The sequence below is a fragment of the Bos javanicus genome, chromosome 18, assembly GCF_032452875.1.
Source record: "Bos javanicus breed banteng chromosome 18, ARS-OSU_banteng_1.0, whole genome shotgun sequence".
In the NCBI taxonomy this organism is placed as follows: domain Eukaryota; kingdom Metazoa; phylum Chordata; class Mammalia; order Artiodactyla; family Bovidae; genus Bos; species Bos javanicus.
Genome location: NC_083885.1, coordinates 26,517,607 through 26,543,104, shown reverse-complemented (window position 1 = coordinate 26,543,104; position 25,498 = coordinate 26,517,607). Strand labels below are relative to the sequence as shown.

Genomic DNA, 25,498 nt, shown 5'->3' with positions numbered 1-25,498 from the left:
TGAGTGAACTCCGGGAGTTGGTGATGGACAGGCAGGCCTTGCAACAATTCATGGGGTCACAAAGAGTTGGGACACAACTGAGCGACTGAACTGAGCTGAACTGAATATATACATATATTGTTTCTAATATCTTTAATATTAGGAAAAGTACCAAGAATACACTTAAACAGTCTTTGTCTTCCAAAGTTGCCGTTTTAATCTTTACATAGCCATATCCTTGGTAGATTTCTTTTGTCCTTGGTAGATTTTTAAAAAATTACTTTGCTGTTTATTTGGCTGTACCCAGTCTTAGTTGGCAACATGTGGGATCTACAGTCTTTGTTGCAGCATGTGAATCTTCTAGTTGTGGCATTTGGGATCTTTTTTAGTTGCAACATTCAAACTCTTACTTGAGGCCTGCAAACTGTTAATTGCGGCATATGAGATCTAGTTCCCTGACCAAGGATTGAACTTGGGCCCCCTGCATTGGGAGTTTGGAGTCTTAGCCACTGCACCACTGGAGAAGTCCCTGAAGTTAGTAATTATTTAGCAATTTGAATCCCTGATATATATGGAGACCAAAACTAGGCACTGCGTATGCACATGAAATGCTCCTGGGCCACAGATCCGTTACAGTTGAGGAGTATCTTAGAATCTCAGATTTAGTGATCTTGAAATAATTTAACATCTAAACATTTTGATGGAAAGCTTTTGAAAGACACTTTATTGTTTTGCACTTATCTATTTCAATAAAGATGGCCTATAAAGACATTGTGACCCAATTTATATACACATTATGATGCTAAAGGTTAATTGGAAGGGTCTTAACAACTTGATAGGGCAGCTACTGAGGCAGTTAAATTAAAAATTATCTATCACTTACTCTCATGTGATTGTACTTCTGACTAGGAAAATTTCAGTGGATTGTCATACCTTTTGGTAGAGTCAGAATATAAGTGCAAAATCCTAAGCTTCAGTTTATAGTTTTTCAGATACGCAGTGAACTCCTTGTAGTGCTTGTAATAAATTGATGAACAGTAGACAATTATGATCACTGCTTTCGTGGAACTTTTATATGAAGAGATAGGCAAATATGTTACCCATGTTTGGTGATATAATGTGGAAAGAAAAAAGACTGGTTGGGGGGGGTGCGGTTTGCAATTTAGACAGGGTAATACTCACTGAGAAGGTGACATTTGTGTAGACTTGAAGTAGTTAGCCATATTGGCATCTGGAAGAAGATGGTTCCAGGCAGAGGAATCTAAGGTAGGAGTATGCTGGAGAAGCAGCCAGGAGGCCACTGTAGCTAAAGGGAACTGAGCAGAGGGGAGTGAAGAAGAAGGCTAGAACAGCACCAGTGGCTAGGTTCCCTCAAGCTGTGTTTATTCATAGGCCATTGTAAGGGCTCAGGCTTCCATTCTGAGTCATTGGAGGGTTTTGAGCACAGGATGACCTGAGTGTTTTATATTTGGAAAGTCTTTTTGTCTTGTTGAGAATAGACTGGTGTGGAGCAAGGGTGCAAACAGGGAGACTAGTTCGGAGGTTAACATAGTAATCCCAGAGAGAGATGATGATTCTTGGTTATAGCTGTGGTGAGAAATGAATAGATTCTGTAGAGCCAAAAGAATTTTTTGACTGATTACGGTGAATGGGAAATCTAAGAATTTGGCCTGAGTAACTTAAAGATGGAGTTGGTATCAACTGAGATGGGGAAAACAGGTACAGGGATCGAGCCCATGTCCCTTGCACTGGAAGCACGGAGTCTTAACCACTGGACTGCCAGGGAAATCCCAGGGGCTCATTTTTGAACACGTTGTAGTTGAGGTGTCATTAGGAAATTAAATAATACAGTTTTAGATATATGAGAGAAATTTGGGTTGGAGATAGAATTTATAGAAGTTATTGCTATATGTAGTTTCTAACACTTGTAAGACTGAAGTATATCAAGAAAGTGAATGTAGAGAAGTCCACAGATTGCAGTACTGTGAGGTCAGAAGAGGAAGGGCTGGTAAAGGAGACTAAGTAAGAGACCAGTGACATGGCATTTTAGAAACAGATTAACAGAAGTGGATCTTGGAGAGACAGATCAGTTTGTCTAATGCTTCTAGATGGCTAAGGTGATCACATGTCCTAGTTTATACCTGTTGTCTTGGTGTAAATTGTTAATGGTACCCCTTTATTTTCAGAAGCATCCTAGTTTGGTTAATAAATTATGTTGTCACCCTATTAATAGATCTCATAAAGTGAGGGCTTAATTGGGCATTAGTTTAATGCATTAACTTGCTTATGTAATGAAGATTGACTTGTTGAAAAGTGTGTTAGACTAGTATTTTTATCCTTTGCAGTTCTTTTTTTTTTTTTTTTGCCACGCCTTGCAGCTTCGGGATCTTAGTTCCAAGGATTGAACCCTGGCCTCCGGCAGTGAAAGCACCAAGTCCTAACCCTTGGACTGCCAGGGAACTCCCTCCTTCGTAGTCTTTAGATGTTAATGCGAAAAAGTTGTAACCCTTGTTATGGAGTTCATGTCGGTAGAGAAGATATAGTTTGAAGTGCCAAAGCAAGCAGGAATTCATTTTATTGGAAGGTCAGTGAACACTTACTTTGCTGGATTTGTGCTGTACCACAGGTAAACCTGCTTTCCAAGTGGCACTAGGGGTAAAGAATCCGCCTGCCAAAATAGGAGACACAGAGAGAGACGATGGTTTGATCCCTGGATTGGGAAGATCCTCTGGAGTAGGAAATGGCAACCTGCTCCAACTGTCTTGCCTGGGAAATCCCAAGGAGCTGGGTGGGCTTCTGTCCATGGGGTCACAAAAAGAGCTGGACATGACTTAGCAACTAAACAACAATATATTGTAAAGTAACTACTGTTCATATGAATAATATACTTTGAATAATACAAATTTGGGGGGTTTTTTGGCTCCACTGGGTTTGCATTGCAGCTTAAGGGCTTCTTCTCTTGTTGCGGAGCACAGGCTCCAGAGCGTGAGGTCTTGGTAGTTGCGGCGTGTAGGCTCTCTAGTTGTGGCTTGAGGGCTTAGTTGCCCCGTGGCGTGTGGGATCTTAGTTCTCTGACCAGGGATTGAACGTGTGTCCCCTGCATTGGGAGGCAGATTATTCTTAACCACTACACCACCAGGAAAGACCTTGAATAATACAGTTTTAACTGAACACAACTTATAAAAATTAAAAATACTTTGACTTATACTTGCCACTAAAAACAAGCATTTTATTTTACTGTTGTTATTATTTGGCTGTACTACGCAGCTTGCAAGACCTTTAGTTCCCTGACCAGGGATTGGTACTGGGACCACGGCAGTGAAAGTGATAGGTCCTAACCACTGAATTGCCAGAGAAATCCCCCAAAATGAGCATTTTAGATTTTTAATAAAGAGGTCTTCTTTTGACCCCTTTTATTCACACAGTTCTGGTGATAATGTTATCTGAAGGCATCTTAGCCAAGGATTTCTGACTTTGAGTTTTTATTTTGAACTTGGGAGGGTATTGAGTGGTTTCTTGAACTTTTTTTTTTCTGGAAATGACTTGTATATAAGCTGCCTGGTTTAGCTTGGATGTGAAGATTCTTGAAACAACCAGTGGTATATATGTGTAGCTCTGTTCATTTTTCCTCTAGTTTCTTTGGCTGATATTTTACCAAAAATCTCAAGTAATCTACTTATTCTAAACTTACCTACCCTTCTGATGGGTTTTCCCCCCTTTTCTTTAAACTTTTCTTTGAAAAAGAAAGGTGGAAAATAAAATATATACTTGTGGGAAAACAATGTTAGAAACTAAAGAAGATACAAAGGGCAGTCTTCCACACTTTACCTTCTTACGCAGAGGTAGCTATTAAATACTTACTCAACAAAAATTCCTATGTCCTCACCCCCACCTGCAGGATCTTAGTTCCCTGATCTAAGTTCCCTTAGTTCCCTGATCTAAGTTCCCTTAGTTCCCTGGGATGAAACCTGGGCCTAGGCAGTGAGAGTCCTAACCACTGGCCTGCCAGGGAATTCCCATCTGTGTCCCTTTTTTTGTCTTAATAAGTGTCTTTCCTGCACAGTTTTGCTTCATTTCTGTTTAACAGCTGCCTTGTTTCAATATACCATAATTTATTTCTTGTATTTCTTCATATTTAAGCAGTTACTTTTTGCTCTACTTTCTATTTGCTATGATACACAGTATTTCACTGAAAATCTGTTTCCCTTGAGTTCTTGAGGTAATATACATCAAAAGATACAGTCTTAATGGTGGAATTATGGTTTCTGGAGTAATGCAAAAATCACTTTCTACAATAATTGCCAATTTGAGTTTCAGAAAAGGTTGTACCAGTTAATAATGTTAACAATCTTGGTGAAATATGCCATCATCATACTATGAAGGAAACAACTTGCTCTAAGAATTTATAGCAAGCATGTTAGTTACATATAATGGATAGATATTATCAGTTTATCTTCGACTTCTTATATGGTATTACTTTCAGAGAAGGCAATGGCACCCCACTCCACTACTCTTGCCTGGAGAATCCCATGGACTGAGGAGCCTGGTGGTCAGCAGTCCATGGGGTCACTAAGAGTCGGACAGGACTGAGGGACTTCACTTTCACTTTTCACTTTCATGCATTGGAGAAGGAAATGGCAACCCACTCCAGTGTTCTTGCCGGGAGAATCCCAGGGACGGGGGAGCCTGGTGGGCTTCCGTCTATGGGGTCGCACAGAGTCGGACACGACTGAAGCGACTTAGCAGTAGCAGCAGCATGGTATTACTTTAGAATAGACAAAAATGCCTTGCCACATCCCCAAGATTCTCTTACTGTTTTTTTTTCTCCCCAGGAAGATGTAGAGAAGAATAACATAGGTAGAAACAAAACAGAACAAAGCAGGGTAGTCTTTCTACATTGTTAAGAAGTTATTAAAGGTTTAAATGCCCTTACCAAGGGGGTTTTTAATCTTCATGAATTTCCTTTACCTTATGTAGTAAGTTCTGATGGTAATGAAGTTATGAGCAGATTTCTGATTATGAAGCTGTGGATAAGCTCAGCTCCTTGCATTCAAAGATTCTTGTGTCAGCAGCGGTACTTGGTGAATTCTTAAAAACTTGGCGGGGGGGCGGTGTATGTGTTATGATACAGAATAGTCCTGTATGTGTTGTAATATAGAATAGTTCCTGACTCAGCAGGTGGTTGGAATTAATAAAATGATAAGCATCCTGTCATTTTAGCTATATTGCTGCTTTTTCCTTTCTAAATTCTGTTACTGAGAAGTTTGAACAGTACAGGAAGGAATTTGGGTTCTGGGGTCCTTAATTTTAAGTCAGCTGTTCAAATACTGAAACATATATCCTAAAATACAGCTTTAAAACCAGACTACTGTCTGATTCTGAAGCAATACATAAGTAGTAAGGTGAATAAATGGAATCTTTTAAATAAGTTGTAGACAGCGTGGGAAGAGGGATTGAGAATGTCAGATGAATGTTTCTTTCCACAAGCCCTAATTTTAGGGTAATACTTCCTTGTGGCTTCTAAAGGATGTAGTGTAAATTATCATTGAAATTGTTACAGGAGAAGCCTCATGTTATAGGACATCTTGCGAAAAATACAATCTTTTATGAAGAGGATGGATGTATTTTCTTTTTATACTGCCCCTACCTAATTTTTCAAACTTGGCATTTTTTTATCAGTAATGGTTGAGACGACATAATTTTTTAAAAGGTCCTTGGTTGTATTTCAGGTCTTAAGATGGAGAGTTATTTAACCTCTTTTAATCCTAATAAAAAATTAGCTAATTAAAATTTTTTTTATTCTAAACAGGTGCCATGTTTCAGAACAGAGTAAGACTCCTGGTAAAAAAGAACTGAAGACACTGTACGGACACCAGATACAGGCTGATTACAAAGAAAGCATTAACCTGCCTCTGAGGTGACTAAAGGGGAATAATGGTGATTTTGCGCCGGGCTCGGCCGCCTGCTTCCGCCCCAACCAGCAATGAATCTTGACTCGCTCTCGCTGGCCTTGTCTCAAATCAGCTACCTGGTGGACAATTTAACCAAGAAAAACTACCGAGCCAGCCAGCAGGAAATACAGCATGTAAGTAAACTAGTGAGAAAACAAGCATCATTAAAGGAATGAGTATACAGTGAAGAAAATTGGAAATTTATGTGGGTATGCTGCATGAAAAATGCCTCTTATTTCTAGTGATTTCAGCTTAATATATAGACGAGATCTTACTTCATTGCTTTTTTCTAAATTTTAGGATTCACAGATTTTGATTTTTCTATAAAATTTAGGAAATCTGATCTGTTTCATTTTAGTCGGTCCCGTTTTCTTTTCTGTCTTAAAGTGAGATATACTTCACAAAGTATAAAACTGATCCTTTTAAAATGTAAAATTGGCTAGTTTTTAGTATATTAATAAAGTTGTTTGGCTGTCGCCATCTAACTTAAGAATGTTCGCATCACCTGAAGAGGAAACACCTGAATCCATTAGCAGTTGCTTTCCATTTCTCCCTCCCTCCAGCCACTGGCAACCACTAACCTACTTTGTGCCTCCATGGGTTTGTCTTTCTAAACATTTCATATAAATGGAATCATACTATATGAGGCATTTTGTTTCTGCCTTCTTTCACTAGCGTAAGTTTTCAAGGTTAATTCATGTCGAAGCATGCATCTGGATATTTAGGTTTGGTTCCACTTTTTGGCTGTTGTAGATATTGTGGCTATCAACATTGATTTACAAGTTTTGGGTGGATGTTTATTTTAAATTTTGAGAGTATATACCGAAGAATGGAATTGCTTGGTCATATGGTAATTCAGGAGAACTGTGGTGGAAACTCAGTAAAAATCTTGGCCAGCTCCACAGGGAGAACTGGAGTGGATATCACAGTGGTCCTCTGGGGGGCCCAGATGGCTTGGCCTTTATATCCATCTTGTTGTTTGAGGGCTGCCTCAGAAAGACATGTGTTCTTGAGTAATACAATTGCAGCTTAGACGAACACGGAAGGAGCCAATTGCAGGGGCACCTACAACTTCACCTTGAAGTGGGAAATATGGTGGCACTGCCTGGATTTCCCCCAGCAAGGCTCTATGTGGTCAACTTAATAGTATATTATAATTGGTTTGATCGTCTTCTCTACTCCAAAGACCTCAAGGTGTGGGACTGTCCTTTAGTCTCTGTCTCCTATACCTAACCTTTAGTGTTCAAGTGCATTTGAATTGAAATGAAAGAAGGAATAAATTATTTAGTAATTAATTTTGAACGTCGATGTTAGAATGTTTGGTTTTAGCCTTGGGCTGAGGTTTTCAGTGTGTACAGATTTTCTTTATACAAGTGTGGCCTCACTGGTACCTTTGCAGATAGCCCCCTCTCTTAACTTTGAGAATGGTAAGAAATTTAGAACTGGGATGGGAATAGGGTTCTAGTTCTTGACTCTGGATTTCCTTTGGTGATAGGTAAAGGCTTACTGCAGTTCTAAGCTGCCTAGTATTTATTTTTATAAATATTTAGAGGCTTCCCTCGTGGCTCACTGAATGATGCTAAAGCTGAAACTCCAGTACTTTGGCCACCTCATGCGAAGAGTTGACTCATTGGAAAAGACTGATGCTGGGAGGGATTGGGGGCAGGAGGAGAAGGGGATGACAGGGGATGAGATGGCTGGATGGCATCACTGACTCGATGGACGTGAGTCTGAGTGAACTCCAGGAGCTGGTGATGGACAGGGAGGCCTGGTGTGCTGTGATTCATGGGGTCACTAAGAGTTGGACACAACTGAGCGACTGAACCGACCTGAACTGAACTCGTGGCTCAGACAGTAAAGAATCTGCCTGCAGTGCAGGAGACCCTTGTTCAGTCCCTGGGTTGGGAAGATCCCCTGGAGAAGGGATCTTCTCCAGTATTCTTGCCTGGAGAATTCCATGAACTGAGGAGCCTGGTGGGCTATAGTCCATGGAGTCACAAAGAGTTGGACACAACTGAGTGACTAACACTTTTCACTTGTTGTGGCTTAAATAGGTTGACTGGAATTGTGTTCCTTTTGTTCTTTCTTCTGCTGACAAGTAGGAAGAAGGAATATTTATCAGATTTTCTTTAGATGTATGAAATCCCTAAATGTGAATGAGCTGGCTAGTATTACTATGCTATAGGTGAAAAAGCAACTTGAGAATTTAATTTGCCCCCTTAGTCAGGGTTTTATGATGTTCTTTAGAGAGTAACTCCTATAGTTGTTATTTTCTTTGAAAATATTTGTTGTCATTATTAAAGAAAATATGAGGACTTTCCTGGTGGTCCATTGGCTAAGACTCCACACTCCCAACTCAGGGGGCCCTGGTTTGATTCCTGGTCAGGGAACTAGCTCCCACATGCTACAATTAAAGATCAAAGATCCCCCAAGCTGCTGCTAAGACCCGGTGCTGCCAAATAAACAAACAAATTAATAAATATTTAAAAAGGTACTATGTAAGTAAAATATAGAAAAATAAAATCAAGCCTGGTTTTCCTACTCAGCTTTTTAATACTTGAGTAATTTTTGGTTTGCATTAAAAGTATTTTTATTATAAAAACATTTTATACTGTTCTTTAAATGATAGTCTCAATAAATTTAAAAATTTTATTAAAATTTCAATTATTTCATCCATAAAATGTAATAATAAAATTGCAGTTTAAGATTTTATTAAAGATGATCTCAGTCACACATGAGTAGGTATAATAGAACCCCCATGAATCTGTCATCTGGTTTCATTTGAAACCAGACTGGTTTCGTAACCAGTCTTGTTTCATCTAACCCATTCTCTTCAGTTGTTTTAAAGCAGATCCCAGGTATAATTTCATTTATGTCTTACCATAAACCTAATCTCAATACCATTATCACATCTTTTTTTAAAATGCTCAGTAACTTGTTTTTTTTTAATGTTATTAGAGTATAGTTGATTTACAGTGTTGGTTAGTTTCTGGTGTACAGCAGAGTGATTCAGTTATGTGTATGTATATTATTTTTTGTATTCTTTTTCATTATTTTATATATTATTTCATTATTCAGGATACTGAATATAATTCTTTTTGTTGTAGAATAGGATGTTTATCCAGTAGGATGTGTTTATCCATTCTGTACAGTAGTTTGCACCTGCTACTCTCAAATTCCCAATCCTCCTCCAAACCCTTCCCCCTGGCAGAATAGTTCTTAAGCATCAAATATCCAGTTAACATTAGCATTTTTTCAGTTCGCCTCATTTAAAAAAAGGTAAAAACTGTTGACTTGAGTCAGGACTTCTGCCCCATAGTTTGTTGCATTTTTATTAAATCTCTTAAAATCTGTGTTTTATCCTTCTTCCCTCCCCAACCCCCCCACCCTTGCAGTTATTTTGTTAAAGAAATCAGATTGTCCGGTAGTTATCCACTGTCTGAATATTGCTGATTACATTCCCAGGGTGGTATTTTACATGTTCTTTACTTTGCTATAAATTGATAATTAAATTTGGGAGCTTAATCAGATTAAGGTTTTTTTCTCCCTTAGGACAGTTTTATGGGTGGCAGTGTATACTTTATTTAATTAGGAGTTCATAATGTCTAGTCTCTATTTTTGTGATTTTTGTCAGGCTTTGTTCATTGACTGGATTCATTGATTGTTAAGGATTGCAAAGTGGTAACATTCTAATTGTTAGCATTTTTTATTAGTTGAAATAGTTCTGTAAATGGAAACTTGCCCTTACCACCTGTAATTGTCTGGTTGCCTGAAGTATGATTTATATAGAGGAAGGGCTTGATTCTGTTTGCCAGTTTTCAAAATGACTTGTTTCCTAGCCTCCAAATAAGACCAATGAATGGTTTTTTAATATTAGAAATCTGCATATTTTTTAACATATTTGATGTGTTTGAAGCCATTGAAAGTATTCTTGATATTCATCCATTATCCTCTTTGGCCACTGAAAGCTTATTCTTAGCAGCTTCCAAGTCCTTTGACCCTATTTTAAATTTAAAAAAAAAAAAAAAATTGCCTCCTTCCTTCCTTGAGCCTTTGTTGCTGTGTGGAATTTCTCTAGTGGTGGTGTCCTGGCTTCCCACTGTGGTGTCTTCTCTTGTTGCAGAGCACAAGCTCTAGGTGCACAGGCTTCAGTAGTTGTGGCACATGGTATCAGTTGGTCCGTGACATGTGGGATCTTCTTGGACCAGGTATTGAGCTTATGTCCCCTGCATTGGTAGGCAGATTCTTAAACCACTGGATGACCAAAGAAGTCACTGAAGTTTGTTTTTTTTTTTTTAATATGAGAGGCTAGAATAGGGAAAAAGTAGTCTTAGTTCCACCATCTTTTACTTAGGAGTTTGACAATTATGTCTTTTGTGTTAAAAGTAATCTTTTATGTCTCCCGCAAAAATTTTTCATGTTCTTTTTAATATGTTAAACTGTTTGAATAGGTGCACTGTTTTTTATAAAGTAATCCAAAGCATTCATACAGATAATATACTAAAAACCCAGAACGAATCTTTTGGCTCATGGAGTCTGTTAATGTGCTATTTAATAGACAGATGATTACTCTACATATACATTGTGCTAAGCTCTTTTCAATCACCTCAGATATGCAGATGACACACCCTTATGGCAGAAAGTGAAGAGGAACTCAAAAGCCTCTTGATGAAAGTGAAAGAGGAGAGTGAAAAAGTTGGGTTAAAGCTCAACATTCAGAAAACGAAGACTATGGCATCCGGTCCCATCACTTCATGGGAAATAGATGGGGAAACAGTGGAAACAGTGTCCACTGCAGATGGTGATTGCAGCCATGAAATTAAAAGACGCTTACTCCTTGGCTTCCCTGGTGGCTCAGATGGTAAAGCGTCTGCCTGCAATGTGGGAGACCCAGGTTCGATCGCTGGGTTGGGAGGATCCCCTGGAGAAGGAAATGGCAACCCACTCCAGTACTCTTGCCTGGAGAATCCCATGGACAGAAGAGCCTGGTAGGTTATGGTCCATGGGGTCGCAAAGAGTTAGACATGACTTCACTTTCACTTTTCACTACTCCTTGGAAGGAAAGTTATGACCAACCTAGATAGCATATTCAAAAGCAGAGACATTACTTTGCCAACAAAGGTCTGTCTAGTCAAGGCTATGGTTTTTCCAGTAGTCGTGTATGGATGTGAGAGTTGGACTGTGAAGAAAGCTGAGTGCCAAAGAATTGATGATTTTGAATTGTGGTGTTGGAGAAGACTCTTGAGAGTCCCTTGGACTGCAAGGAGATCCAACCAGTCCATTCTAAAGGAGATCAGTCCTGGGTGTTGTTTGGAAGGAATGATGCTAAAGCTGAAACTCCAGTACTTTGGGCACCTCATGCGAAGAGTTGACTCATTGGAAAAGACTCTGATGCTGGGAGGGATTAGGGGGAGGAGGAGAAGGGGACAACAGAGGATGAAATGGCTGGATGGCATCACCGACTCGATGGACGTGAGTCTGAGTGAACTCTGGGAGTTTGTGATGGACAGGGAGGCATGGTGTGCTGTGATTCATTGGGTCGCAAAGAGGCGGACACAACTGAGCGACTGAACTGAACTGAAGCTCTTTTCTTGACTAGATATGACATGAACACAGATATATAAATTCCCAGTTCTCACTTATAGTCTAGTGAGATGTAGAAAATAGAAAATTATCTGGTGATGGTAAGTACCATGGAGAGAAGTAAAGCAGGGTGAGGGGTGATGATGGCAGGTCATATTGCTGTTTTAGGGAGGGTAATTAGGAAACCTCTCACTGATGAAGTGACTTTAGAGCAGAAACCTAAAGGAGGTGAGAAGACAAACCAATTTGTAGATATCTGGAGTTTTTTAGTTATAGGGAATAGCATTGGTAAATTTGAGCAACAGCCAGAAGCTCAGGGCCAGTACTAATAATTAGATCAGTTCCTTTAGGGCTTTTCCATGTGGGCTATTATTATAAAAATTGCAGTTGTGTTAGATTTTAGGTTATACTCTTTAGGGTAAAAACAACAATGGACAGAAAAAATGAGGCTCCCACGAGTGCAGTTTGTTATAAACTTGTTGCCTTACAACTTCAGTGTGTCATTTGTGCTGTTTGATGCTTTTGATATAGAGGGGAATCAGAGAACACAATTAGGTGGGGCTAATTCCTGGTAGTTTTTGTTTTTCTTTCCTTCTTGCTAGTGCCTGTAGGGAGCATTTTAAAAATATTTAATCACAAAATATTGGCACCTCCATCTCAATTCCTAGAACTCTTATTCCAGAATGAACGGTTATGTAATTTGGGATGTTGTCCTAGAGGTGAATTTAAAAAAAAAATCACTCAGTTTTGACTACAAACTCGTATTTTTGGTCTTTTTAGATTGTGAATCGGCACGGTCCTGAGGCAGACAGGCATTTATTACGCTGCCTATTTTCGCATGTGGATTTCAGTGGCGATGGTAAAAGTAGTGGCAAAGATTTTCATCAGGTATTTGGGGCTTACACAGTATATATTCACTTAGATCTGATTGTTTCCTGAGTTGCATTTTGGGCCTAGTTGCATAGCAGATCTCACATACAAATAGGATCCAGAAATAATCTTAGCTGAATGGCTTAAAGATAGAGGGACTTCTCCTTTTCTTGTCCTTCTCTTGTCTTGCCTGGCTGCAGACCATTATAGCTACACAATTCAGGCTTAGAGAACTGGGAATGAGACCTGCCTGAAGGAAGCGGGACTGTAGGGCAGTCCTGCTTGACAAGTAAGTCAGGCAGAAAGATCTCTTGTCCTAGATTGAGTTCTATGGCTTGATTCTCAATTTGGGAGCAGTTTGTCATGATATTACATGATATTATGGTGACCTTGTCAATGGACTCTGTCCTACAGAGGTTTTGGTAACACTTCTTGTTAATAGACTTTGGTAGTTTCAGTGGGATTTTTAAAGAGCTGATTTTGATAATGTAGGAACAGTATACAGTATCAGGTTACCCTTTAATGTTCTGAGCAACGCTGTTTCTGTTTATGCAAGATAATGACTGAGTGCTAATGAAATTTTATTTTTTATTTTTAAAGACTCAGTTTCTGATTCAGGAGTGTGCGTCACTGATTACGAAGCCAAATTTTATCTCGACGCTGTCCTATGCCATTGATAATCCATTGCACTATCAGAAGGTTGGTATTCCTTTTAGTAGCCCTAAGATGTGATATCTTATTAGATGTTGTAAAAAAGCCTTAATCCTTGATCTCATATCATATTTTAATTAAAAAACTTCAAATACTTACTTTGGAGGGTTTTATAGCTTTCTAAAAAAGTCAAGGTAGTTTGATAATAATTAGAATCTTAATAAAACCAGGTCATATCAAGGCTTAAGCTTGTCAGAACACAGTTCCACAACTGTTGCTAGCCTCAGTACAGATTTGTCACTCCTATGCAGCACCATAATTGGGTGAACAGATGCTTTTATAGATCTGAAAATTGTATGTTCCTATTTTAAAATAAAGTTTGGTTTGTTTCAGAGTTTAAAGCCTGCACCCCACTTATTTGCCCAGCTGAGTAAAGTTCTCAAGTTAAGCAAAGTACAAGAGGTAAGTGATTTAAGAAAAGAGATAGACAGAATTAGAAATAAAGCAACTATTTGTACTCTTTGGTCAATCTGACTCTTCTTCTTTCAGGTAATTTTTGGCCTTGCCCTCTTGAATTCTTCCAGCACAGATCTCAGAGGTTTTGGTAAGTTCTTCTTTCCTGTAGTGAGGTTAGAGTCTTTAAAATCTGTGGATTTCTGAATCTTGAACTTAGTTTAGAGAGTATGATTATTTTTGTTTGATCTCCTTTATGTGTGTGTGTATATAGTAAAAACACATTAAAATCTGCCTTCATAACCATTTTCAAATGTATAATTCATTAGTGTTAACTGTTCACATTGTTATGTAATGGATGTCTGAAACTTCTTTGTTCTAAAAAACTGAAGCTCTGTACCTGTCCAAAAATTCTCTACCCCCTCACCAAGCCCTTGGCAATTGGTCTTTTATTTTATGTCTGCCAGCTAGAGCTGTGAAAATACAGAGGGTGAAGGGTGAGTTGGTGAATGAGAACGATGGTCATCTATCTACATTTTGATGGTATGTGACTTCTGACCTGTTGTGGTGCAAAAATAACTTGTTTGTTTGTTTGTTTACCCTTCTAGCTGCCCAGTTTATCAAACAGAAGCTTCCAGATCTTCTGCGTTCTTACATTGACGCAGACGTCAGTGGAAATCAGGAAGGTGGCTTCCAAGATATAGCAATAGAGGTCCTACACCTCCTCCTGTCCCATCTCCTCTTTGGGCAGAAGGGAGCCTTTGGAGTTGGACAGGAACAGATAGACGCTTTTCTTAAGACGCTGCGCAGAGGTAAAAAGACTGTCTGTAGCCTATAAAAGATGAGACAAAAGATGGTTTTTTTGGATGAATATACATGGCAAAGGGATTTTAGAATACAAATGAAGACAGCGATTTACCTTTCTGTTAAGTTGATAATCTTTGAGAAGGAAGAGAGTATTTTAGTGACAAAAGCCTCGTTATAGAAACAGTATAATGCGAAGAGCACTTCACTGACAATCTTATCTAAGTGCCATCTCAGTTTGGACTTGGTGTATTTCCATGTGGTCAGATTTTTCCCTTTTATGGGATACAGAGACTATGGTATTGTGGCATGTTCTTTTTGGTTGAAATAAGTTGATCACTTTTGATATACCGACTTTACCTCTTCGGCTGTTGGCATTGTTGTGCTAAGATAACTCCTGGTTCTGTTATTGCCATCTTTCTTTCAGAGATCTTTAAAACAAATCTTATAGTGGACTAGCCACTATCCATTTTCACTGTTATTATTGTTTTCTTAATGTTTATATAATTATATTAAAATTTATATAATTTTAAACTGCATTAACTTTCTCAGTAATAGGAAGTTTTCCACTTGTCAGTGAAATGAAAAGACATGGATGTACCAGTTGTTTCTGATGCCTTCCTTGCATGGGAATTGATAGCGCTGTGTGACATTTTAGAGTGATATATAGGGTGTGAACTATATAGTGATATATAGGAACAACAGACTGGTTCCAAATAGGAAAAGGAGTACGTCAAGGCTGTATATTGTCACCCTGCTTATTTAACTTATATGCAGAGTACATCATGAGAAACGCTGGGCTGGAAGAAGCACAAGCTGGAATCAAGATTGCTGGGAGAAATATCAATAACCTCAGATATGCAGATGACGCCACCTTTATGGCAGAAAGTGGAGAGGAACTGAGGAGCCTCTTGATGAAAGTGAAAGAGGAGAGTGAAAAAGTTGGCTTAAAGCTCAACATTCAGAAAACGAAGATCATGGCATCTGGTCCCATCACTTCATGGCAAATAGATGGGGAAACAGTGGCTGACTTTAATTTTCTGGGCTCCAAAATCACTGCAGATGGTGATTGCAGCCATGAAATTAAAAGATGTTTACTCCTTGAAAGGGAACTTACGACCAACCTAGACAGCATATTGAAAAGCAGAGACATTACTTTGCCAACAAAGGTCTGTCTAGTCAAGGCTATGGTTTTTCCAGTGGTCATGTATGGGTATGAGAGTTGGACTATAAAGAAAGCTGAGCACTGAAGAATTAGAGTCCCTTGGACTGCAAGGAGATCCAACCAGTCCATCCTAAAGGAGATCAGTCCTGGGTGTTCATTGGAAGGACTGTCTTGAAGCTGAAACTCCAATACTTTGGCCACCTGATGTGAAGAGCTGACTCATTTGAAAAGACCCTGATGCTGGGAAAGATTGAGGGCAGGAGAGGAGGATGACAGAGGATGAGATGGTTGGGTGGCATCACCGACTCAATGGACATAGGTTTGGGTGGACTCCAGGAGTTGGTGATGGACAGGGAGGCCTGGTGTGCTGTGGTTCATGGGGTCGCAAAGAGTCGGACACGACTGAACTGAACTGAACTGATAGGGTGTGACTTAGTCAATGTCAATGGATAATGGGATCTAAAAGAATTAAAAATATACTCATGACCATTATATATGACAAAGGAACATTCAAATTTTAGAATTGGTGTTGAAGTCATAGTTTGGACTGGGCTAGCTGAATAAACTGAATAAACTTTGCTTTGAGTATGAACTTGTCAAAGACTCAGGTTTGAGGGACTTTTAGAGAGTTAAAGAGGACAGTTCGTTTTTAATCAATATAGCAGTTACAAGTATCTTCTTCCTTTTCTCAGATTTTCCCCAGGAACGCTGTCCTGTGGTGCTTGCACCACTTTTATACCCTGAAAAACGGGACATTCTAATGGACAGAATCCTGCCTGATTCCGGAGGGGTAGCTAAAACCATGATGGAGAGCTCTTTGGCTGATTTTATGCAAGAAGTGGGCTATGGCTTTTGTGCAAGGTTGGTAGGAAGGCATTTTAAACCTCTGATTACTCTTAGGACAAGTACAATGTCATTTTTTAAAGCAAGTTCCTGATGATTCCTTGATGTGTTATCTTTGCCTCTCAAGAATTTTGCTTCTAAATTCAATCTTCCACATATTAGTTTTGCTGCCACCTATTAGTGTTTTGCTGGCTAAATTTCTACTTATCCATCCCCCCTAATTGCTCACATTTACAGACAGGGGTTCCTAGCCTAGTTGGCATGTTATGCATTTTTAGCTTTTGAGAGAGAAAGGGCATTGCAGCAAGTGTTAATGGGATCGTGTCCCATCCAGCATGCCTGATTTGCTTCTGCCTCCTCCCACCCTCAGTTTCCTCACTGTGCCTTGATTTTTACAGTCTTCCTTTTCTAGCCTTTCATACCCTGCCTTTCAAATATTTTCCCCACTTGCCAGGGGCATCAGAGGAAATTGCTTACCCTAATGGTAGCACTTAAGACTATTAAACAGTGGATTATTAATGTTTCTTCTGAGAATATATTATTAAGGGCATTTATGTGCTTTAGTTTGACTTTAAGTATAACATTTAATATTTTTAAAACTCAAATCACATTTCCACTTAGTTTGAAAGTGTATTTCTTATATGTATATATGTGTCTGGCATAAAACTTCTGTTGATGCAAAGTGAAAAAAAGTACATTTTCAAGGCTTTGTACATATCAGAATAACCCTTGATTGGTATAAATCAAGTTATTCTTTAAAATACTGATATTCAAAGATTGAGGAGGATAATTTTGTTTCTTTTTGAAAAATACTACTCTTAATTCATATTTCCTTCTTTAATCAGTATTTTAAACTTTTTTCTTAACTGGGCATTTTTTCCATTACTTGCTATGTGAAAGTAAGAAGAAATGAAGTGTATTACTCTATGTTAGTAAAACTAGTGATTTCACTCAAAGACTCATATGAGTGTTTCTTAACCTTGGTGTTGAGGGTGCTATTTTTCTGAAGTTAAATTTTTGTTTCAGTATTGAAGAATGTCGCAATATAATCATGCAGTTTGGTGTTCGGGAGGTCACAGCTGCCCAGGTTGCAAGGGTTTTAGGAATGATGGCTCGAACTCATTCAGGATTAACAGACGGAATTCCATTACAGGTAAGTGTGGCAATCAACTATTTTACAAAGTGAATTAATGTCCTACCCTTTTTATTTTATTAAGTCAGTATGATTGTTCTATCAACCCGAGCTGAACACATGCAGTAGTTGGCTTTGTTTAATTCATTTTTTACTCCTACAGAGTATCTCTGCTCCTGGCAGTGGAATCTGGAGTGATGGGAAAGATAAAAGTGATGGAGCACAGGCACACACATGGAATGTAGAAGTCTTGATCGATGTTCTCAAAGAACTGGTGAGTACATGTAATGTCGTATATTTATGATATTAGTAAGGTATAGCCCAGAGAATGAAAATTTTAATGAGTAAAGTGCCTAGCTGAATGAGGGCTGCACTGTTTTGTAATTTCTGACTTCATTGGCTTAAATGTAATGAAACATCAGAAGTAATTATGTACTGGAAATAGCACATAGTCAAACTCTGGCTTTGTTCATAATGAATTGTTGCTATGCAGTTCTGAATCACACTGATGAGATGATTGGCTGGCAGTTAGTGTGTGGTTTTTGGGGAAGGATGAATTTGTTACAAAATAATGATTATATGAAGAATTATTGAGGAGAAAGAAAGTCTGAATGTTTTCTGGAAGGTGTACAAAAACCCTGCCAACTTTGTTTATGGTGGATAGGAATAATAAAAATCGGTACATCTCTTACTAGTTCCACTTCTGGAATATCCATAAGCTAAATAATTGGCTCCCAAATAAAAAGTACCTCTCCTAAAATAAAAAGTACCTCTCCTAAAATGTTGAAATGTTAAATACAAGGGTAAAACTTTTAGTTATTAAAAGGGAGTGTGGAGTCAAGATCAAGGTGTAATATTCCAGGCTTGTTCATAAAATGTCAGGGAACTACATACAAGGCTAACGACTACATACACACACATAACATTCTTGGTAAGGTGTCAGGTCATTTGTCTATCCTATATTTCAGTTTTAGTTTTCCACATATGTAACTTAGAGGCAGAACTGAATAACAGGGAATCATACCATTCTCTTTATGACCTTAACATCAAAGGGTTTTCATTTTAATAGTAGATGGATTTATGGTGTTCAAACCTATTAAAAAATAACATGATCATGGCGGAAAATTTGGAAAGTGAAATGAAAGAAAAGCAAAATAAAATCACAGTTTTATCACTTATGGATAACCAGTTATTAATTTGTTCTTAACCTGTGGTTGTCTATAAAATGAAAACATGCTTTTCTCTCTGTTTCATCTCAGTAGTTTATTGCCTTATTGATGATACTCTTTTTTTTTTTTTTTTTTTTAATTGTAGACAAGGACAGTGTTCCATGTTATCTGAACCTATATTGTTTTGATTTCAGAGTGCAAAGGCTATAAATTAAATACCTTCAGTGTGGATTTGAATAGTTGAATTAGTAATATTTTCCTCTTCCTTTTTCTTCTCATGTATTTGAGTTTCTGTATATTTTTTTGTAGACAGGGAGCAGAGGACAATTTCAGACATACATTGGGTTAATAATTTGTTTGGTTTTTTTTTTTTTACTACCCAAGATGGAAGGAGGAAACCATAGGGGCATACCTGTGGACTTTCCAAACTTAACCTCTTTCTAGGAATGCTATTTAATAGTATATTTATGATTCTGTTCTGTCACATTCAGTCCTTGAAACAAACTGTAGAAAAAAAATCTCACCTCTGAATGCTATTGTTGCCTTAGAGTGAATACCCCAACTGAGGTTTACTCTTTGTACTGTATACAAAGCAAGTCTTCAGAGAAGTCACCTTAAAGCAAAACTAAATTGGATATGATGTTTTGGTTGGAGATTTAATTTTGAAGTATGCACATCCTTTTTTTTTTTCCCTTTCAAGCACAAAATATTCTTTTTTTTTCCATTTTGGCCACACGATGTGGCATGCAGGATCTTAGTCTCCCACCCAGGGATCCAACTTGTGCCCCTGACATTGGGAGCTCAAAGTCTTAACCACTGGGACACCCACTTGGGACACCAGAGAAGTCCCAAGCACAAAATATTCTTATTGCTTGGTGCAGAGTGTTTGGTAAATGATCTTCTAAAGTTGTTTCCTGTGCTTTGTGTTTCTTTAAGGAATCTCATACTGCTTTTATGAATACCTTTTCATAAAACATTTTTGAATAGAATATTTTTAGTCTTTTTGTCATAAAGAATTTAGATCACTTTTCCTGATACATACATTGAGATACTTTTAGGGGAGATCTTTAAGATTGACATTTGGGATAATTGGTTTATCTTTGCCACTTTGTTCCAAAGTAATGAAGTCTTACTGTAAAGAAGAGGCATTATCGGGATGGGCGTGTTCATTGCACTAAAGTAGAGGAAGAGAGATTTCCCCATTATGTCCTCATATATATTCAGAAGTATATCATGAGCTGAAAGGTTGGAGTTGCTTGCTGAAAGATTGGAGTTACTTACTAGTAGAGCTGGTTTATTTTGAATATTAAGAATTTGCTTTTCTGAGACTCCCCTGGTGGTCCACTGGTTAAGAATCTGCCTTGCAGTGCTAGAGATACAGATTCGATCCCTGGTCACTGAACTAAGATCCCATATGCTGCGGGGCAGCTAAGCCCATGTGGTACAATGAAGACCCAGCACAGCCAAAATAAAAATAAAAATTTTTTTAAAAAGGAATATACCTCTTCTAAGACTTTTTGGTAATGCTGGAAAGATTTAGATGATTTTGTGTCTATAATTAGACTATTACCATCTTGATTGAACTAAAGATTTAATGTGACTCTTTGAATAAAGCAATCAAAATATGTGCACTTTTGTTCATTAAACTTTGAAGTACTTTTCTTTTTTAGAACCCGAGTTTGAATTTCAAGGAAGTAACTTATGAACTGGACCATCCTGGGTTTCAAATTCGTGATAGTAAAGGACTTCATAATGTAGTCTATGGCATTCAAAGGGGTCTGGGTATGGAAGTGTTCCCTGTAGATCTCATATACAGACCTTGGAAACACGCAGAAGGCCAGGTAAGTGAATAGTGTTTAGCTATAGAAGAGACACAAAATAACAACTAACATAGTGACATCTATCCTTTGATTAAAATATTGTTTTAAAATAGAATTTGTTTTGCATTGCTCAGAAAAGCAGAGACTCCCGTGAATTTTGAAGAAACATTATTATAGTTTAATACCAGACTCAGCTGAAGTGTAGCAATCCATCTGTTTTCCCAGTATTTTAAGGATGTTTGTCTCCAGGGTCATCATGCACCTTATTTTGTCTGAATTACCTGTGGTTTTGAAAGATCAAATAATTAAGATTTTAAAGGGAAATTTCTGATAACCTTAAGGTTGAAATTGCTTTGTTAAAATGTTTCAGTTTTTTAACATCCACAGTCATTTATGGTAGTAAGGACTTTTTTCTCTTTTTCTAGCTCTCCTTCATTCAGCATTCCCTTATAAATCCAGAGATCTTCTGTTTTGCCGACTATCCCTGTCATACTGTTGCCACTGATATTCTGAAAGCACCACCAGAGGATGACAATCGAGAAATTGCCACATGGTAAACACTCTTCATCTAGCTTTTCTTGAAAGGATCACTTCTACTTTTTTGAAATATAAGATTAATAGTTAGCCAACTACATAGTTAAAGGTTTAAATGAAATAGTATTTTTAGCAAGCCTGCTTACCCTAAATTTTATATAGTAGGGTGTTCTTGGGTGAAAATCTCTATTTAGTCCCCTTATCACTAGACACATCTTTCTTCTTGTAATATCTGCCATTGTATATTTTCTGAAACTATCAGACACGTTAGAAGGAGATTTGCACTTCTCTATTAGGGTTAAATCCCTTTCTTTTCTCTGTAGATTTTGCTTGCTTGCTTTTGTAAGTGGCTCAAAGTGGCCAACTCATGAAATCTCAAACTTTAAGTTAATTATCTATTTTCTCTGAGTTTCAATTCCAAATTTCTGAGGGAAAATCTGACTGGCTGAGTTGGTTTCTCCTGAAACTTAAGTCATTCCTCTCTGAGGGATGGATGTGCATTACTTTTAAAATACACTCATGGCTATAGGGAGTGGCCATGGGCTGCTTTGGTCCTCAAAGACATCTACTTTATAATGTTTTTTCCATTTTTTTCAACCATACTCTACTGGGACACTTTTTCAACATGAACAGTTAGTGTTTGGGGGGAGGGGGAGGGAGGAGGACGTGTTGTGGCTGTTCGTTTTAGGTCAGTATAAAGCCCTATTGGGCTTCCCAGGTGGCACCAGTAGTAAAGAACCCTCCAGAGAATACAGGAGACTTAAGAGATGTGGGTTCAATCCCTGGGTTGGGAAGATCCCCTGGAGTAGGAAATGGCAATCCACTCCAGTATTCTTGCCTGGAGAATCCCCATGGACAGAGGACCCTGGCAGGCTACAGTCCATAGGGTCACACAGAGTCAGACACGACTGAAGCTACTTAGCATGCACGCACGCACAAAGCCCTATTGACATCATCTTACAAGACAAAGGATGGTAAATTTTCCCTGTAAAGGGTTTAATATGTGGCTTTGCAGGCCAGATGGTCTCTGTGCAACTACTTAACTCTTAAATTGTAGCACAGTATAAATGTGAGTGTGACTCTATTCCAGCAAAACAGTATTTACAAAAATTAGGCAGTGTGAGATTGGGCCTGTGAATGTTGTTTGCTGATCCCTGTTCTGAAGCAGTGGTCTGTTCTAAAGTGTATCGATTCCCCAGATGTCCAGGTGGTAGCCAGTGTTGGATCTGCTGGGTTGGTTGATTTTTTTTTTTTCCCCCTTCCTGTTAAGATTAATGTGTATGGTAGTGTTTCTTCATTTTAACAGATAAAAACCTCTTTCCAATTTATAAAACTGAAATGTCGTTATATATTTAATAACTCCTTGATACAGCTGTATATTCAGGTTTCCCTAATTGTCTCAAAAATGGTTTATAACACTTTGTATGATTGGGAGTCCACACAAGGTCTAAGTACATAGTTTCTTTCATTCTATGAGTCTTCCTCCTTTTTTTTTTTTTTTAATATAATTCTTGACCATTGATTTAATGGAAAAATAGCATCCTGTAGTCTTCCCTATGATATAGGGTATCTATTTCCTCATGGTGTTTAATTTGATCTCTATCCCATAGTTTTTATGGACTAGGATTAGTAAGATTTGAGGCTTGGCTGAAGCCAACCACGTTTAGCTTCCAATTCATAGGAGGTATTGATTACTTCTGAACTTGTATAGACATCAGAGGGGGCACGTAAGTTAAAACTGTGTTACCAAAGTAAGTGTTCTGGCTGGGCTTTCTTTTTAAATTGAAATACAGTTGATTTGCAGTGTTGTGTGAGTCAGGCTGTATTTTTATGTAGAATGTTTGTTGTGTTTATGTTTTATTGAATTTTTGACTGTTTGTAAACTCTGATATTTTTACTTTTCACTCTAATCACAAAAAGTTTTTCATGGTGAGGAGGTCCGTGGTTATGCAAATGGTCAGTCACGTCTACTCCTTCATCACTTATTTTGTTAATTTGGACGGCTTTTAAAGTTAGTTTGAAAGCATGCCAGCATTATATATTTGAGCTGAATCAGCACCAATTTAAATATTTTTCAAATACTAAAGATGACAGCAACTTGGTTTTGTCTTGATAGCTGGTATCATTTATTTGGAAAATGGATTTTGTGTCCTTAGATTTTCACTGACAGATTATCTTATTTCCATTCTTGTTAGGAAGAGCTTGGATTTGATTGAATCTCTGCTAAGGCTCGCAGAGGTAGGGCAATATGAGCAAGTCAAACAGCTCTTCAGCTTCCCTATCAAACACTGTCCAGACATGCTGGTATTGGCCTTATTACAAATCAACACCTCCTGGCACACCTTGCGCCACGAACTCATCTCCACTCTGATGCCAATTTTCCTTGGAAACCACCCTAACTCAGCTATAATTTTGCACTATGCATGGCATGGACAGGTAAGATACGACCATTTCTTTGTCTTAATAATCAACATTAAAACTTTTTTGTTGATTTGTGTTTTGGGTGTACAGCAAAGTGAGTGTTATACGTACACATATTCATTCTTTCAGATTCTGTTCCATACATGCTATTTCAGAGTGTTGAGTAGAGCTTCCTTTGCTGTACAGTAGGTTCTTATTTAGTTATCTCTCTTTTGTACATAGTAGTGTGTATATGTTGTTCCCAATCCCCACCCCCCATAACTGTGTTAGTTTCCTACATCTGTAATTCTATTTCTGCATAATAGACATTCTTTTGATGATGTTCAACTAGAGAAATTGTCAACCTTGGAATCCTGACACTCTGAGAAAGTCACACTTCCATAAAATTTATTTTATCTTTTAGCATCATGTAGGTATTAAGTATAAAACTTGAAAGAGCAAGGAGGCTAGACAATTAAAAAAAAAATTCAGTATTATGAAAACTGTATCGCTAGGGTACCAGTACAGAGCTTAATAGAAACAGAAGGTTCTCATTTTACTTCTTAATAGCAAATGAGAGAATATCACAGATCAATTGAATTGACATAATTGTACTTTAAATCCAGCATTTAGAAAGATGCTAACAATAACCCTGTGTACGAGACAGCAAAAGAGACACTGATGTATAGAACAGTCTTATGGACTCTGTTGCAGAGGGAGAGGGTGGGAAGATTTGGGAGAATGGCATTGAAACATGTATAATATCATATTTGAAACGAGTTGCCAGTCCAGGTTCGATGCACGATACTGGATGCTTGGGGCTAATGCACTGGGACAACCCAGAGGGATGGTCTGGGGAGGGAGGAGGGAGGAGGGTTCAGGATGGGGAACACATGTATACCTGTGGCGGATTCATTTTGATATTTGGCAAAACTAATACAATTTGTAAAGTTTAAAAATAAAATAAAATTAAAAAAAAAATTTTTATTTTGGTTCCTGCTGAGTTTTCAAGCCCTTGTGCCCCCCACCCAATTTTGTAGGATGCATTTGACAAGTAAATACTCTTCTGTCCATTGATCTTCCCCTCCTCCCCAGTAGCCTGCATTTTAAATGCAGATATATGTAGAGGCTTTAAGAAAAAGCAGTTGTTTTCCCCTTTATACCAAGTTCCCCTCTTTAAGATATTCCTGCTATTATTCATTATATACCAGATAAAACTTGGAAAACATTAGCCTTGGTTCCATTCCTTTCCTCGGGCCACCTGCATTGCTGGAGACTGAAATCACATGATAGATAAGAGTTTACAAAGTGTTTATCAAACATTTAACCAGAAGTTTGAAGCGTAGGCCTTCTTAGACTTTTCTCAATAAATCTGTGAGAGAGGGCACAGTGAAGGGACATGCATCACCATTCCTGATTAGATACGTGTCTCACTTGGGCTTTCTGTCACTCTGAGACAGTTACTGGAAAGTGGTTTAGATAGTAGATTTAGATTGCTGTTGCTTCTCTGAGAGACATTAGCTAAATTACCATTCAACTGCAAAGACAGGCTGTTTTCTGCTGAACACTGTTTTGTCTTTATAGGCCAGTAATATGTAATTGAATTTAAGGGATCATGTAAATTTGATGCACCCTCATGTTCACATCATATATTGTCTTTGAAAGTGTTTTATAGGACAGATTTGTTGTAGTGAGTATATGACCTAAGGGTTTATGGGTAGGCATCATTTGGAAGATGTGGAAATAACACCCCTCCCCCCACAACACACAAGTCACTGTAATCAATGCTTTATCATTTGCACTGATACAGCTCAATTTTACATGAGTACAGGTGAAATCAGCGTTTGTAATAGTTGCAACAACGTATCAAAATGGTTAGTAGTAGTATTGCTATTTAACTCCCTTTTTTCTTTTCTTAGGGACAGTCTCCCTCAATCCGCCAACTTATCATGCATGCAATGGCAGAATGGTACATGCGAGGGGAGCAGTATGACCAGGCCAAGTTGTCTCGAATACTTGATGTGGCCCAGGACTTGAAGGTGAGTTTGAAGGGACAGAGAATGCTTTATTTATTGATGATAAAAATTCCAGGTGTCTTAGGAATAAGTCACATGTAACTCTAAGGTAGAATGGATGAGATTTAG

General features: G+C 38.1%; 1 protein-coding gene across 15 annotated transcripts in view; it reads left to right on the top strand.

Moving 5' to 3' along the window:
* The window catches only part of CNOT1 (CCR4-NOT transcription complex subunit 1), an 82,921-nt gene that overhangs the window by 19,479 nt on the left and 37,944 nt on the right, over positions 1 to 25,498 (top strand). For 13 of the 15 annotated variants that reach the window (XM_061387384.1, XM_061387385.1, XM_061387382.1 and 10 more), the window contains exons 2-14: positions 5,789 to 6,064; positions 12,294 to 12,401; positions 12,984 to 13,082; positions 13,428 to 13,496; positions 13,584 to 13,638; positions 14,096 to 14,299; positions 16,149 to 16,317; positions 17,326 to 17,452; positions 17,595 to 17,705; positions 20,271 to 20,441; positions 20,846 to 20,973; positions 23,150 to 23,390; positions 25,274 to 25,393. In XM_061387384.1, coding sequence (XP_061243368.1) covers positions 5,963 to 6,064; positions 12,294 to 12,401; positions 12,984 to 13,082; positions 13,428 to 13,496; positions 13,584 to 13,638; positions 14,096 to 14,299; positions 16,149 to 16,317; positions 17,326 to 17,452; positions 17,595 to 17,705; positions 20,271 to 20,441; positions 20,846 to 20,973; positions 23,150 to 23,390; positions 25,274 to 25,393 — 1,704 coding nt within the window. In that variant the 5' untranslated portion in view covers positions 5,789 to 5,962. The remainder of the gene's footprint in view (positions 1 to 5,788; positions 6,065 to 12,293; positions 12,402 to 12,983; positions 13,083 to 13,427; positions 13,497 to 13,583; positions 13,639 to 14,095; positions 14,300 to 16,148; positions 16,318 to 17,325; positions 17,453 to 17,594; positions 17,706 to 20,270; positions 20,442 to 20,845; positions 20,974 to 23,149; positions 23,391 to 25,273; positions 25,394 to 25,498) is intronic. The other 2 variants (XM_061387386.1, XM_061387389.1) reach the window with 2 other exon arrangements.